Raw genomic sequence first — 17096 nt, forward strand, 5'->3', positions numbered from 1 at the left:
CCACGAGAGAGCGACCAACACATTATTCCGGAGAGCGAGAGGGTTATTCTCTCGAGTGGTGGGAGTCGGACGGTGGGTCGGTCGGGTTGGTGACTAAGGAGGCCGTGACGTCGGACGGTAGCCTCACTGACGCGAACCCGATTTATTTTTGTGTTCCCGTTACGGAATGAAAAGAGCTAGGCCACTCAATGCATGGCACGCGATTTTCTCCGCCGCTGTTTGTATTTTTCCGAGTCATTGGCATTGGCCGCGTCTGGCTCGCACATAGCCTGACTTACTCACGGCGGACTCTACGTCACTCATGTTAACAGAGTCAAAAATTAAATTTAGGGTAGATATGATATTATTGATTTAAGCCTTTAACTTTTTTAATTAACTGAATAAAATAAATAAATTTCACGGATATTGATGAAAGTGCCTTAACAGGTATGCAACCTGCGCGACTCCAACATTGGAGCAACTTAATATTGTAAAAATATTAGTTTACCGATCAGGTAAAAATTGTTTTCATTTTCCTCAAAAGCAGTTAACTGCGTGTTAGTTTAAAATTAATTAAATTAAAGGCTGACATTATAATTTATTTCTTTTATTTTGATTATAAAAATTTTTATTTCAAAAATACTTTTTATATGAAAGTGCCTTAACAGGTATGCAACTTGCGCGACTCCAACTTTGGAGCAACTTCTAAATTAGTCTAGCCAGGTACAAATCAGGTACAAATTGTTTTGATTTTCCTCAAAACTGTGTTATAAAAATCTAATAAATCAATTACCTTAAATTTTTTATTTTGAATATAAATATTTAAATGAACTGGTTATGAAAGATAAATTCTTTTATATCAAGTTTTATGGGGGGAAATTCATTAAATTAAAATAAAAAGACAGAAATAAAGTAACACTTTGCTAATTTTTTATGATTGTAATTTTTTTGAATTTAATAATTGAGAAAGCTAATATTTGAAATAGATTTTGAAGGTGATTTTTTTTTTTAAATTTATAAGCTACTAACCCAAGACGATGATGAAAACGCCTAGGAGTTTATGCAACCTGAGTGACTTTATGATTAAAGCACAAATTACAAATTGCGACCAAGGTTTAAGAAATGAAATTTTCAACATTATTGAAAAATGAATAAAGCTTAATTAAAGATCAAGAAAAATATTGATTCAAATAGGCAGAAAGCATACAAAAGCTCAAAGTGTTTTACTTTTTATTTAAATTTCAAATGCCAAACTGAAAACAGACACATATTTAGAAAACTGATTGTAGTTAACACAATTAATAATCAAAGAAAAATTAATCTAGCAATTACTAACCTAATTCTCTTATTTTTAAGGCACTTGACACAAAATAAAGAATTAACAAAACCAACATTTATGTGTTTGTTTTATTTGCCTGAAGTGTTTTTGACAATTAAAATAACCATTCTTGGCATGCAACTGTAGAAAGTAGAGTAGACCAACCCAATGAAATAAAAAGTCATCTCGCATCACTTTATTGCAGAACGAGTAATTCGAAAGCAACTTTATGAAGACACAACCACCGTGCGAGACGAGTCTCAGCAGGTATTTGAGCAGACGGAAACTTCATCCATTTCAACTTTGCAAACGCAAAGTGAAGAGAGTAGCACTCACATTGGTCGAGGCAAAACAAGGACCGATGTGCAAGGAGTTTCGGTGCCGTGGCGCAAAAACCGAAGCCTCTCGTCCGACCGCGGCTGGCCAAAATCGCACCAGCGGAGTTCGAGCGTCCCGTGGCGATCAACGCCGCAGGAGGAACCGACGCCCTGGACGGAACAGGCGATTAAACTAAAACCTTCCAAGGTGGCGAAAAAGAAAGTACAAAAAGAAAAACTCGAGATGGTCGCCTTGAAACCGACTAAAAGGGAGGGCAGAAAATTGTCGAAAGAAACACTTGAGCACGTTGATTTGAAGCCCGTCCAAAAGTTACCAAAGGAAGAAGAGACGCCTGAGAGTTTTCAATTAAAACCATTTTCAAGGGAGGGAACAGAGGAACCCTTGGATGAAAATATCAAACTGAAACCATTTAGGAAAATTAGCAAAGAAATGCCTGAGGAGTATGGAAGAGTGGTTTTGAAGCCAACGCAAAAGCAGGAAAATGAGGGAGACGACAAGGTTGAAAAACCACGAAAAAAGAAAGAGCAAGAAGTGCCCTGGAGTAAGGACGAAGTAAAGTTAAAGCCGTCAACCATACAGAAGCGGCCGGCCGTAAAAGAGACTTTGGAAGAGGTGCAACTGAAACCGACAAAAACTGAAAAGAAGCAAATTGAGAAGGAGGAACTGGAGAAGGTAGCTTTAAGACCTATTCCGCAGGAAATCAAAGATAAGGGCGAGGCGGAGGTAGAAAGGTACTTGCAGCAGCTGCAATTTGAGGATGATTCTGAGTTTTTGTCTCTGGAGAGGGAAGAAGACATCTATAAGAAAACAAAAACAAAGAAGTCAAGAAAAGAGAAAAAGGTTAAGTCTGACGAGAGAGAACTAGAAACAGATCTTCCTCAAAGACCTGAATCACCAGTCGTTCAAAAAATGGAATTCGAGACTTCAAAGATCACAAAAAAGGTCGAGGAGGAAGAAGAAATCGGAATCAAAAGATCTCCTCGTATTCCTAAAGCGCCTTCTCCGGAGCCAGAAAAGGTGCAACTGAAGCCATTTAAAAGAGAAAAACTGGGAAAACCAACCCCAGAACCTGCCGAACCGGTGTTAGAACTCAAAAGAACACCAAGACGGCCAAGGGAAAGATCATCTAGCCCTGAGACAGTTGAACTGAAACCATTCAAACAAGAAAAGGCACCAGCTCCTAAGGAAGAAGCACAGCCCGAACTAAAAAAAGCACCCATAACTGAACCTGATTCTTCCAATAAAGATGTATTTTCTCTAAAACCCATTAAAAAAGACAAAAAAGAGGAAGTCGACAAACCTGCGGAAATTAGAAAAGCTCCTAGAAAACCCAAAGAGCCGACTCCAGAACCAGAAAAGGTGCAACTTAAGCCGGTAAAAAAGAGGCTGCCGAAGGATAAATCACCCGAACCGGAACAGGTTCAGCTGAAACCTGTAAAGAAAGGAACTGAGCCAAATGAGAGCGATAAAAATATTTTTGATCTAAAAAGGGCTCCAGGTTTGGATAGGCCAGAGTCCCCGGAGTTTGAAAATATAGATTTAAGACCTGTTCATAAAGTAGAGATTAAACAGGAACCAGACAAAAGGCCATCTAGGTGGCAACCGCAACCGACTTCAGAGCCCGAAAAACCTTCAATGAAAAAAGAGAAAAATTTAAAACCAGAGGAAAAATCTCCGGAGTCGGAAATTGAAAAGGCACCAAGATATCCTCGCGAGAAGTCACCAAGTCCAGAAATAAAATTGAAACCTTTTATCAAGCCAACAGAGCCGGGCGCAAAAGATGATAAAGAATTGCAGCCAAAACCACGACCAAAATCGAGGGATTCACCGCAGCCAGAAGCTATCCAGCTTGAAGCATCAGTGAAGGAGAAAGTTGATAAACCAAAGGAAAATGAGCCTGCGAGGATTGAAATAAAAAAACATCCCAGAAAGATGAAAGAAAGAACTCCTTCACCCGAGCCAGAGAAAATTCAACTTAAGCCTTCAAAAAAGAGGGCACCAAGAGAGAAAACACCTGAGCCGGAAAAAGTTGAGCTTAAACCAACTTTTAAAATTCCAAAGCCGGACGAACCACAGCCAGAAGTAGTAGAACTCAAGCCTGTCATAAAGGAAAAGGAGGCAAAGCATATGGGTGAGGAAAAACCCGTAGAAATAAAAAAGGCTCCTCGAAAGCCTAAAAAACCATCACCAGAACCAGAAAAAGTTGAACTGAAACCTTTCATTCGAAAGATTGAAGATAAACCAAAAGTTGAAAGAGAACCCATGGCTGAAGCGGCTCTTCTACCTCATCGGCCCCCATCTCCTGCACCTGAAGAGGTTAATCGCACACAATACAAGAGGGAGAAAAAGGAAAAGCCAAAAAAGGAAGAGGAAAATGTTGAAATTAAAAAGGCACCCAGAAAACCAAAAGAGCCCTCCCCTAAACCAGAAAATGTGGTGCTCAAACCTTTCAAAAAAGAAGGTCCGAAAGAAAAATCACCCGAGCAAGAAACAACCAACATGCCTCGACGCCCTAGAGAAAAGTCACCTAGTCCTGTAAAGGTGGAGCTTAAGCCATTCAAACGAGAGAAAAAAGATAAAACGTATGAAGAAAAAATCCCTGTGGTTGAGCTTAAAAAGGCCCCTCAAAAGGAAAAAGAGCCCTCTCCTGAACCAGAGAAAATTCAGCTAAAACCATTCAAAAAGGAAAAGGCAGAAAAAATTTCCCCCGAGCAAGATGTCACAAAGGCACCTAGTCGGCCGAAGGAAAAATCACCTAGTCCTGGAATAGTTCAACTAAAGCCTTTTAGTGAAGAAAAACAGTCGTCTCCTGTCGCTGAAAAACAGTTGGAATTTGTAGCTCCAATAAAACCAACAGATCATCATGTGGTTGAGGAAATAAAACTTCAACCAAAGACGTTTGAGACAGGAGAGAAGAAGCCGACTGAGAAAAAAAAATCAACACGATGGCAAAAAGAGCCGTCACCTGAGCCTGAAAAAATTGAACTTAAACCTGTCAAAAAAGTGAAAGCAAAAGAAATGTCTCCCGCGAAAGAATCTGTAACTTTGAAACCAGCAACAAAAACAGAAAAAGATGAAAATCCAGAGGCGGAAAAAATTGAACTAAAGTCAGTTGAAAAAGAAATTTCACCTGCACAGCCAATAGAAGAGAAATCTAAACCACAGAAAACATCATCTAGGTGGTCAAAACCAGTATCACCAGAGCCTGAGAAAGTTCAGTTGAAACCTACTAAGAAAAGGGAAGCAAAGGAAAAAACGCCGGAGCCTGAAAAAGTTGAGCTAAAACCGGCTAAAACCATTCAAAGACCAGAATCACCAAAATCAGTTCCACCTGAACTACGACCTGTAGAGGGAGAAAAACACATGGACTCTAAACTGCAGGAAAAACCTGCAATCAAAAAGGCTCCTAGGAAGCCCAAAGAACCATCACCTGAGCCGGAGAAAGTACAATTAAAATCTTTCAAAAAACAAAAGCCTAACGAAAAATCACAAGAAACAGAGAAGGTCGAATTGAAACCATTTGTGCATCAAAGCCATCCAGATGCTCCGCAGCCCGATGAAATCAAGCTGAAACCAGTTGAGAAGGAGCCCAAAGACAAGTTTGTTGAGGAAGAAAAACCAATGGAATATAATAAAGCGCCTCAAAAAGAAAAGCAGCCATCACCTGAACCTGAAAAAATTTCATTAAAGCCGATCAAAAAAGAAATTAAGAAAGCGAAATCACCTGAGCCAGAAATTCAAGTCAAAAAGGCACCAAGGCGCCCAAAGCAAAAGTCACCTAGCCCTGAAACGGTTGAACTGAAACCTTTCCAGAGGGAAAAGCCAGAAAAACCTGTGGAGGAGGAAAAGCCTGTAGTAATCAAGCGGGCTCCTATAAAACAAAAAGAACATTCTCCAGAACCTGAAAAGGTTCAAAGCAAGCCCTTAAAAATAGAAAGTACGAAAGAAAAATCTCCCGAACCAGAAATTAAAAAAGCACCAAGGCGGCCAAAAGAAAAATCTTCAAGTCCCGAGAAGGTGCTGCTTAAACCAATTAAAAAAGAGAAACAGGTAGAGGAAAAAACAACTGAAATAAAGAAGGCTCCAAGAAAGCCCAAATTGCCATCGCCGACACCTGAAAAAGTTGAATTAAAACCATTCAAAAAAGAAGCTCAAAAAGAAAAATCACCAAGTCCTGAACGTGTGCTGTTGAAACCAGCACTGGAATCTCCAAAAGATGATGTGGTAGAAATTAAGAAGGCTCCTCGCAAACCCAAGGAGACCTCACCTGAACCTGAAAAAGTGCAGCTGAAGCCAGTTAAAAAAGAAAAACCAATGAAAAATGAACCAGAACTGAAGATTAAAAAAGCACCGCGGTTGCCTAAAGAGAAGTCATCTAGTCCTGAACTTGAATTGAAACCATTCAAAAAGGACAAACCAATAGAGGAGGAAAAACCTTTTGAAATAAAAAAGGCGCCTAGAAAGCCGAAGGAACCATCACCTGAACCAGAAAGGGTGGAATTGAAACCATTCAAAAAGGACAAACCAATAGAGGAGGAAAAACCTTTTGAAATAAAAAAGGCACCGAGAAAGCAGAAAGAACCATCACCTGAACCAGAAAGGGTGGAATTGAAACCTTTCAAAAAAGAAAAACCTGAAAAACCGATCGAGGAGGAAAAGCCAGTGGAAATTATAAAGGCGCCTAGAAAGCCGAAGGAACCATCACCTGAACCAGAAAGGGTGGAATTGAAACCATTCAAAAAGGACAAACCAATAGAGGAGGAAAAACCTTTTGAAATAAAAAAGGCACCGAGAAAGCCGAAGGAACCATCACCTGAACCAGAAAGGGTGGAATTGAAACCTTTCAAAAAAGAAAGACCTGAAAAACCGATCGAGGAGGAAAAGCCAGTGGAAATTAAAAAGGCGCCTAGAAAGCCGAAGGAACCATCACCTGAACCAGAAAGGGTGGAATTGAAACCTTTCAAAAAAGAAAGACCTGAAAAACCGATCGAGGAGGAAAAGCCAGTGGAAATTAAAAAGGCGCCTAGAAAGCCGAAGGAACCATCACCTGAACCAGAGAGGGTGGAATTGAAACCTTTCAAAAAAGAAAGACCTGAAAAACCGATCGAGGAGGAAAAGCCAGTGGAAATTAAAAAGGCGCCTAGAAAGCCGAAGGAACCATCACCTGAACCAGAAAGGGTGGAATTGAAACCATTCAAAAAGGACAAACCAATAGAGGAGGAAAAACCTTTTGAAATAAAAAAGGCACCGAGAAAGCAGAAAGAACCATCACCTGAACCAGAAAGGGTGGAATTGAAACCTTTCAAAAAAGAAAAACCTGAAAAACCGATCGAGGAGGAAAAGCCAGTGGAAATTATAAAGGCGCCTAGAAAGCCGAAGGAACCATCACCTGAACCAGAAAGGGTGGAATTGAAACCATTCAAAAAGGACAAACCAATAGAGGAGGAAAAACCTTTTGAAATAAAAAAGGCACCGAGAAAGCCGAAAGAACCATCACCTGAACCAGAAAGGGTGGAATTGAAACCTTTCAAAAAAGAAAAACCTGAAAAACATATCGAGGACGAAAAGCCAGTGGAAATTAAAAAGGCGCCTAGAAAGCCGAAGGAACCATCACCTGAACCAGAAAGGGTGGAATTGAAACCATTCAAAAAGGATAAACCAATAGAGGAGGAAAAACCTTTTGAAATAAAAAAGGCGCCTAGAAAGCCGAAAGAACCATCACCTGAACCAGAAAGGGTGGAATTGAAACATTTCAAAAAGGAAAAACCTGAAAAACCTATCGAGGAGGAAAAGCCAGTGGAAATTAAAAAGGCGCCTAGAAAGCCAAAAGAACCATCACCTGAACCAGAAAGGGTGGAATTGAAACCTTTCGAAAAGGAAAAACCTGAAAAATCGATCGAGGAGGAAAAGCCAGTGGAAATTAAAAAGGCGCCTAGAAAGCCGAAGGAACCATCACCTGAACCAGAGAGAGTGGAATTGAAACCTTTCAAAAAGGGAAAACCTGAAAAACTTACCGAGGAGGAAAAGTCAGTGGAAATTAAAAAGGCGCCTAGAAAGCCGAAGGAACCATCACCTGAGCCAGAGAGGGTAGAATTGAAACCATTCAAAAAAGAAAAACCAAAAGAATTGTCAACTGAACCTGAAGTTAAGAGGGCACCACAGAAGCCTAAAGAAAAATCACCAAGCCCTGAAAAGGTACATTTAAAGCCGCTCAAACAGGAAATCGAACCGTCTGTGGTAGCGGTAAAAGAATTAGAATTAAAAATGGCACTTTTGCCGGAAACACTTGATTCACCTAAAACTGAAACAAGTAAAGTAGAATTTGTCTCTGAAGCTAAAAAAGTGAAAAAGTCAAAATCGAAAAAGGAAGAAAAGCTTGTTGAATTGGCGATAGAAAAGCCAAAAGAACCATCTCCAGAACCAGTATTGGTCGAGCCTGCAGAATTACAACCTGAACAAATTAAACCAGTACCGCAGCTCGATGAACCAATACCAGAAAATAGTGGAGCTAGAATTTCATTGAAAAATAAAGAGAAGCCTAAGAAAAAGGTAAATAAAGAAATTAAATTTGATGAACCTGAAATGCCTGAACTGAAAACGGAACTGAAGGTGGTACAGGTACAAGAGGAGCCGCAAGCTGAGGAAAAACCTGATAAGAGCATGGCAAAAATTGCATTGAAACCCAAACCTGAAAAACCCACAGAGCCAAAACTGCAACCAGAACTGGCCAAAATTCTAGATGAGCCTAAAGAGGAAGAGACCATTCCAGAAACAAGCAAAGCAAATATAGCACTTGCTAAAAAACCTAAACCAGTTCCTAAAACTTCTGAAAAGGGAAAGGAGGCCGTTTCAAAGGAAATCTCTCCAGAGCCGGCGGCCAAATCTCAGGAGTTGAAAATTGAAACAAAAACTATTAAGACTGACAAGAAAATTGAGACTTTGCAAATAGCGCAGCCGGAAAAATTAATCACGGATTTGGAAATAATCTGCTCCAAACGTGGAAGTAAAAAGAGCGAGGAGATGACCGTCGTGGAAAAGAGCGAAATTCAGAAGACTGTACGCAGATCGCGCAGAAAAGTTTCAACGGAAAAATCAGTACCACCTCGATTCATCCAGCGACTGCAACCGGTCATTTCCACGCACGGCCGCAGCGTAAATTTCAAGTGCAAGGTTGAGGGAACACCGTTTCCAGACATTAAATGGTACAAAAACGAGAAAGAAATCATCTCGAACGAAAAAGTGTCGATTTCTATCAGTGAAGCGACAGCCTCGTTGATCATAAACGAGGCGACTGAGGCGGATATTGGAACTTACAGCTGCAGAGCGAGCAATTCAGCTGGTGTAGCAACATCAACTGCAAACCTGGTCATCATAGGTAAGTCTAACGATTTTAATTTTTTCTTATTTTCATTGAATTGATTATAAAACCCCGATATTTGAAAGAAAAAAATTAATCAAACTACACAACGTATTTTAAGATTTCTAAAGTAATGGGTTTAAACAAAAACACTTAATTTAATGGTTCCATTCGGATTGATACGTCTTTTCTAATTAATTGAGCAAGCTCTATTTTTAGTGCAGGTCACTTTGAGATTATTTGTTGGTCTTCCATTAGAAAAAACAACAGAAAAGGTCGATGAGATTGATTTGGCAAGCCATTAAAATCAAAGCACGAACTTTGTTATGTCTCGAGAAATGCCGCAGCAGTAATTTATGCTTGGGACAAAGGCGACAAAAGTTCTCCGTCGTGTTGTGGTTGGGAGGGGTTGATGCTTACACTTTCTCGAGCCAATGCTGCGCGCCTCGCGGTTAGTAATATTTAGTAGAAGCAGCTTCGAGGTAGTTTGCACAGGATTGAGCTGAAGACGAACAAACCAAAAACCATTCCAATTGAGGGACCAATTCTTTTTGATTTAATTATTTTTTTTATTTTGAGAAGCAATTTCATTTGAAGTTATGTCATGGAGAGTTCGAAACAAAAGTAAGAAATTTCAATTAATTTTAAGAATTTAATTTTAGGTACGTCATAGATATATCAATTTTAAATTTAAATAATTAAATTTGTTTTTAAATTTTGGGAATACAGTTTGCCAGACTAGATTTTACAGAAACGTTTGCGGGGTATGAAAATATTCACGACAATTTGGCAACTTGTGCCGGCTTGAAATAGAGAACGTGTGTTCCCGGCAAAGACAAATCATGTCGAGCACCCAACCTCAAATCACAGCTCCACATCGCGTTGATTAAACTTTTCCTCAATTACAGAACGCGAGCAGAGCGGCGAAGCTCCACACTTTGAGAAGCCCTTGCAGCCGCAAGTGGCGGTAAAGAATGAAACGACTGAGCTTCAATGCATCGTGAAAGCGCGGCCCGGCCCAGAAATTAAATGGTTCGTGGGTGGCCAGCAAATTTTGCCGTCTGAAAAGACGAAATTGCACTACAATCCAAAAACTGGCGTGGCCACAATGACAATTCAGGAGGCAACGCAACTTGACGAGGCCATTTATATGATTAGAGCGGTCAATCAATTTGGACAAGCGGAGTCGAGGGCAAATCTCATTATTGGTATAATATTAAAAAAAAAATTTTGAAGATAATAAATATTTATAAATATTTTTTTAGGAGAGGCTGTCTCAGTTTCGAAACCTGTAGTGAAAATTGCTCCAAAAATCACCAAACCTGTTCAGGCGCTGCTTGCGGAGGCTGGGTCAAAGGTCACCTTGGAAGCCGATTTTACTGGAGAGCCAAAGCCTGAGGTGAAGTGGTTCAGGAACGGAAAGGAAATTGTGTCTGGAACAAAAGGAAAAACAATCATCACTGAGAAAAATTCGACCACTTTGGTTATTTCGGAGGTTACAAGGTCTGATATTGGAAAATATGAAGTGAGGGCTACGAATGAGGTGGGAGAGGCTAAGACGTCTGGGACTGTTGCCTGCATTGGTAATTTTATTCTCATCTTTTACCTCTAAAATTTTATCCATTCCTCCCATCAGAACCTAACAAGCCAAAGGAACCTGATGCCAGTCCGCCAAAGTTCGTAAAACAGCCTGTTCCACAAACCGTTCCAGAAGGCCAAGTAGCTATTTTAGAAGCCAAAGTTGAATCAAGTCCAGCTTGCTCATTCCAATGGTTCCACAATAACCAACCAGTTCAAGTAAGACTTTGTTTAATTATATTAATTTATAAGAATTGTATTTTTTTTTTTATTAAAATGATGCTTTATAAATTTGTTTTCTAGTCTTGCCCAGAAATGCGAATTGCAACTGAAGACAATAAGTCCGTGCTCATGATTTCGGAAATTTACTCGGAGTTTGCCGGTCAGTTCACATGTAGAGCGGAAAACGCTTACGGCTCCATAACAGCCAATTCATCTGTGGCTGTTGTTGAGCAGGTGGACACTGAGGAATTGGTGGCACCAATTTTCGTCCAACCTCTGGCCAGTCTCAGAGTTATGGACGGAGAGGAAGTTCATTTTATGTGTGAGGTAAATTAGTGCTCTTCTGAATTTTCTTTTTTCTTTCTTTTTTAAACTAAAAAAATTCATAGGTTACTGGAAAACCAACACCAAAGATAACATGGTTGCATAACGGGCACCCAATAAATGAAGCACGAGACGTTCAGTTGTATCAAGATTTGGAAGGAGTTTGCAAAATTGCCATTTCAGAAGTTTTCCCGGAAGACGCAGGTGACTACACGTGTCTGGCTGAGAACAAGGTCGGTGAATGCGTATGCACAGCGTCGCTAATAGTAGAAGGTTTGTTCAATTACAAATTTAGAGTCAATAAATTAATATACGCACCGCAGCTTACGAGTATATTCCTGACTCGGAAATTTCCATTACGATGGGAACCTCAATTACGACCGGCCAGAGCGGCTCGGAAGAAGATTTGTTAGCGGAAAAGGTAGTTTACTACAGGTCGATTTATGATAAAATATAGCTTGCAATAATAAAGTGTGTAAATCTGGACTGTTTCCCTTTATTGATTGTTGATTGCGAAACTAAACTAAGCGTTTAAAACCAAATAAAGATCATGAGGGTGGGATAAAAAACACGGCTGGCGAGTGATTAAATTAGCTTGATTCAAAAGCCAGGGAATTTCCCCAGCAGTGAGCAATGAAAAGAGCCCTTGAAAATGGCGAGACTGCCAAGTCAGCAACAGAAACAAGCGGCCGCTTTGTGCGCCATTGATCGTAGATTGCAAAGCTCTCCCAGTTTTGAATGATGCGTTCCATTATTAAGATATGCATCTAGGACATTTTAATTTCTTGCGCTATCAATATGAAAGAATGTAGTTGTGCCTCGTATGACTGTGGTTTTTGAAATAAAAATTACCCCGTTGATAAAGTTTAAAACTGCACAATATGTATTTGTGTTGTTTGCTCGTCGCCTCAATTATTCGTTCTATTTTTTTATTGCGTAATTGTTTTTCAGAGTTTATCAGAGGTATGCGAGGAACAAAGTGAACAGGAATCGCTAGAGGAGGAGCCGACGGGCATCGCCCCGCACTTCTCGTCGCCAATAGAGTGGAAGTCATTAGAAGACGGTAGAACGAGGTGCGTGGCATGTAATTTTAATTGGACTCCGTAGTCAAGTTTACAAATTCAAATCGTACTTGGATCAACTCCAAATAGCAAACTAAATGTCTCCTTGGAGGTAGCGTTAAAAGAGAAACACTAACTGTATCATCACTCGCAAAACAAAATTGCTGCTATTTTCAACGCCGAGAGGGAATAGAACGTCAATTATCGACGTTACTATTTTATTAATTTACTATTTTACTTATATAGTAATCTACTTATTATTTAAGAACATTATCGTCGCTGGAATTTCAATCAAAATATATTAAAATTTTAAAACAAAATCCTAGTTCAGTAACATGCTACATGCTTATGCAAATATTTCAGATGAAATTAACTAGAATATCTTTTTTATCAAATTGGAAAATAGAAAATTAAACCCTGACTGTCGTAAATTTCAAATTTACTGAAGTTTATGAAGAAAACGATTTGCAACGAGAATGGATTGCACTGGGTGATGCTAATCTGTATTAAATAGTTCCATTTGGGATTAAAAATTAAACTGAATTCTTATGTGAAGAAAAAAACTTTATGCATATTATTTTGATTATTACAAATATTCATTAAATCTAAAATACACTGAATACACTGAAAAAAATGCAGATTTGAAAATGACAGGCCAGGTAGATAATGAACAAAATCAACACCCCCCTCCCGCAAGAAGATAAAATCCCCATTTTTTTTAAATTCTCACAGTTTTATCAAACACAGTCTTGGCCTGCACTATTTGTTGTCAAAAATTTCCATTTTAAAAATATTTTCAATGAATTTTTTTAATTTATAGAAAATTTAAAGTTTTCTAGGCGATCAAATTTCAAAGTTGGAATACAAAGGACAGGTATTTATTTTAAATTTTTTATATAAATTTAATTTCAATCAAATATTCAATTAACTAATTTTTAAATTCTTCTCAAGATAAAGAACTCTTTAAAAGATGATTGGAGCAGAATATGCAATGGAAATCAATTTTAAAAGTGTAAATTTAATGAATCAAAATTCTGGAAAATGTATGAGACGTCATAATTGTATTTCTTGAAAAATTTCATCGCGTAATTATTTTCCTCAACCCAGAAAATCAAATCTTAGAGAGTTCACGACAAGAAAATGATTTTTATTTGAAACAGCTGATTTTGCTAGATGAGAAAAATGCAACAGAACAAATTTTGTTCCACCGGCTGGGGTAAACTTAAATTTCCTCCCGCTTGAAAGTGCTTAATTTTTAGAGCCAAGCTAAAATTTGTCCCGCCACTTTCCTCCCGGTACAAAAGTTCTCAAGTGAATTTCCCCCCAATATCCTTTAAATCAACTTATGTATTTGATAGTTTTTTAGCAAATGTTTTATGAATAGTGTTAAAAAAATTATGATAATTTAAAATTGAATATTTTGATTATAGATTGGAAATTAAGGTCGAAGGTCGGCCAAAGCCTGAGTTACGATGGTACAAGCAAGGAGTGGAAATAACCCAGTGCGAAGCATATCAGGTGGAGGAATTGGAAGAGGGAGTTTGGGCCATTACAATGCACGAATTACCCATGAACTTGGACGAAATTGTGGCCGTGGCCGTAAATCCTTTGGGAATGGCTTCGGACTCTCTTAGAATCACCACAGATGAGGGTATTTGGCTGAATTTCAAAATTCTGGAAAATAATATGAATAATTACTGTTTTCTGTTTTAATTTAATAATTTTATAAATTTTATTTTGATAACTGCTTATTAATATAATTTTTTAAATATTTTTCAGGGAGAAAGCTGTCGACCTTAATCCCTTACTCACTAACTAATTCACACTTAAAAACACAGAAGGAAAAATACTCAATTTTAACAGTTTTCACATTACAATCAAATTTCATCTTCATTTTATTATCTGCTATGGCAACTAACTTCGTCGATTTTTTTGCAGAAATTGTTGGAACTCCGGAATACAGAAAGCCATTGTGGGTAACAGAAATGGAAGCTTTGGCAGAGAGATTGAGTGGTAAATGTTATAATTATAAGTTTTCAATTTTATATTATTTGCGTGTTTAGCACAAGAGGCACCTCCATCATTTGTCCAAGATCTGACTGACAAAAGAGGCAAAGAGGGCGAGTCTATTAAATTTGAATGTCAATTCTCAGGAACACCTAAGCCAGGTAATTTAATTTTAATGATTAAAAATATGAGAACTAAATAAATCTATTTTTTAGAATGTGTCTGGCTACATGACGACAAATTAATCAAGCCATCCAAGAATATCAAAATTACAATTAAGGACAACAAAACCTCTTGTCTTATCATCAGCGCCGAGCGAGAAAATGAAGGCGTTTATACGTGCAAAGCTGAAAGCTCTATTGGAACTGCAATAACCAAAGCCTCCCTATACTGCCACGGTATCGTTATATTGAAGTTCAATTTAGTAGAAAAAACAACAATGTTTTTTTACAGACCTGACCGAGGAGGAAAAAGAAAAACTAGAAGCTAAGAAACGCGCAGAGCTGGAGGTGAAAAAGAAAGCTGAAGCCAAAAAGAAGAGACTCGAAATAGAAAAGAGACTTTTCGAAGCAGAAAAAAAGAGGCAGGATGAGGAGCACAAGGCTAAGAAAAAGGCTATTGAAGAAGCCAGAGAGAAAAAGGCAGAGGAGGAAGCGCAGCAAAAGCAGAGAGATAAGGAGGCTCGCGAACAGGCTCGTCTCCGCAAACAAGAAGAGAGGAAACGAGGCAAGACCGAAGTCAAGGCGTGAGTATCGTTTCTTTTATTCATTTTTTTTTTTAATATAAATAATAAAATTTTAAGAAAGGTAAATTCTTTAATATCAAATTTTTGGACGAAATTTATTAATATTAGTTTACCGATCAGGTAAAAATTGTTTTCATAATCCTCAAAAGCAGTTAACTGCGTGTTAGTTGAAAATTAATTAAATTAAAGGCTGACCTTACAATTTATTTCTTTTATTTTGAATATAAAAATTTTGATTTGAAAAAATCTTTTCATTTTAAAGTGCCTAAACAGGTATGCAACCTCCGCGACTCCAACATTGGAGCAACTTCTAAATTAGTCTAGCCGGGTACAAATTGTTTTCATTTTCCTCAAAACTGTGTATTAGTTATAAAAATCTAATGAATCAATTACCTTAAATTTTTTATAATTTTTATATGAATAATAAAATTTTATGAAAGTTTAATTCTTTTATATCAAATTTTTTGGAGGAAATTTATTAAAATTTAAAATATAAAAGACACAATCAAAGTTATAACTTCCTAATTTTTTATGATTGTAATTTTTTGAATTTAATAATTGAGAAAGCTAATATTTGAAATACATTTTGAAGGTGAAATTTTTTTAAATTAATAAGCTACTAATCTAAGACGATGATGAAAACGCCTTCGAGTTTATGCAACCTGAGTGACTTTATGATTAATATGATCAAAGCAGAATTTGCGAATTTTTTTTCGTGTACCAAGATTTGTTATCATATTTTGGTTGCATTTTTCAGGGAGAGCGTTACATTAAAAAAAGTGGACCAAACACAGCTGGAGCAGCAAAGGGCCGAACATGTACCGATCGAGGAAACTCTTGAGTTCCAAAACAAAGCAGCCAAGAAGGCGAAAGCTCACGCTAAGCAAGATGAAAATGAGGGTGTTTCCGTGACCCATGTCCAAAGTGAGCAATCTACTGGCGAGCTGACTATGCAGCAGAAGAAGGAGCGCAGGGCGAAGCGAATGTCTATTCCGGAGGCCGAAAGAGCGACCGTGACAACAACTAGCACAGAATCTGCATATGTCGAAAGCATGATGGAATTCATTGGTGTTGAGGATTTCAGCGCAGAAGCTGAAGAGCCACTTAGGGATCTGGCAAAGATCAGGTTAATGAAAAAACAAAACAACTTAAATTATATGAGCAATCATTTTTGTATCTTTATATTCGGAAAGAGCCGGTTTAAGATGGATCATAAAACAAACTATGAATTTTCAGTTTCCGTACCAGAATGGGTGTAAGCACAGAAGAGGTGACGGCTGCCTACGAGGCAGGAGAGTTCCCTGCTTTAAGGGCGCCGGAGGCTCAGATGGCGATGGTGCAGCTGGTTGAGCGAGAGGGCTTTGGTGCTCTAATCGCCGAGGTGGTTGCCGAGGAGAATGTGGCTGAAGAACAGCTTGCTGCAACCGGCTTCAGAGCTCTAATGAGAGTTGTAGAGCAGGGCAGCGCCCAAATCGAGGAAGTCATGACGCACATTGAACCAGAGGACTTTTTCTGGGAGGTATTAAAAATATTTAATCTTAATTTAACTGATTAAAAAAAATCACTCTGCAAAAAACTTAAATGGGACCGTTCATGAATGATTTCAGATGAATTGGACAGTTTTTTCTTGTTACGAGCACCACTTTGATTTTTAGATATGTTGTTAGGGTTGATGAGAATCTACTTTGACCAAATTTTGAGACCAAAATTGTTATTACTTTTTGTAATATTGGTTTAAAAAAAAATGAAAAATGCTTATATCTCTGCTCGAATTAAGTTTAGAGTCATGAAATTTCACCCCAGTGGGTAACTATTTATTCTGAACAACTTTGCTGTTGATTTAAATGTTGTAGGTCAAAGGTCAAGGTCACCAAAATGCATTTTGAGTTTTGAAGGCCTATTTTTCTAAAAAAGTAAATTATTCATGTTTTTTGTGAAAACACAAAAAATGTAGGCAATAAAATTCTACATCTCACCAGTTAAATTCATGATGGCGCTTTCTTTAGTTTCAAAGATATTTTCATTTTAAATTAAAAAAATTTTTTGCTGATATGCATTATTTTGATATTTTTCTATTTTATTATTTCTAAGAGGACTAGAATAACGCGGTTTTCTCTGCTAGACCTAATTTTTAATTCTAAACAACTATTCTGTTGGTCAAAAATA

General features: G+C 38.0%; 1 protein-coding gene across 16 annotated transcripts in view; it reads left to right on the forward strand.

The window, feature by feature from the left end:
- LOC132196424 (titin-like) overlaps positions 1-17096 on the forward strand; it is an 81742-nt gene that overhangs the window by 33146 nt on the left and 31500 nt on the right. For all 16 annotated transcript variants that reach the window (XM_059619058.1, XM_059619059.1, XM_059619060.1 and 13 more), the window contains exons 45-50: positions 14117-14191; positions 14242-14346; positions 14401-14583; positions 14639-14930; positions 15688-16056; positions 16167-16449. In XM_059619058.1, the coding sequence (XP_059475041.1) occupies positions 14117-14191; positions 14242-14346; positions 14401-14583; positions 14639-14930; positions 15688-16056; positions 16167-16449 (1307 nt within the window). The remainder of the gene's footprint in view (positions 1-14116; positions 14192-14241; positions 14347-14400; positions 14584-14638; positions 14931-15687; positions 16057-16166; positions 16450-17096) is intronic.

The sequence above is a fragment of the Neocloeon triangulifer genome, unplaced genomic scaffold (genome assembly GCF_031216515.1).
Source record: "Neocloeon triangulifer isolate White Clay Creek 2 clone unplaced genomic scaffold, ASM3121651v1 ptg000012l, whole genome shotgun sequence".
Lineage (NCBI taxonomy): Eukaryota > Metazoa > Arthropoda > Insecta > Ephemeroptera > Baetidae > Neocloeon > Neocloeon triangulifer.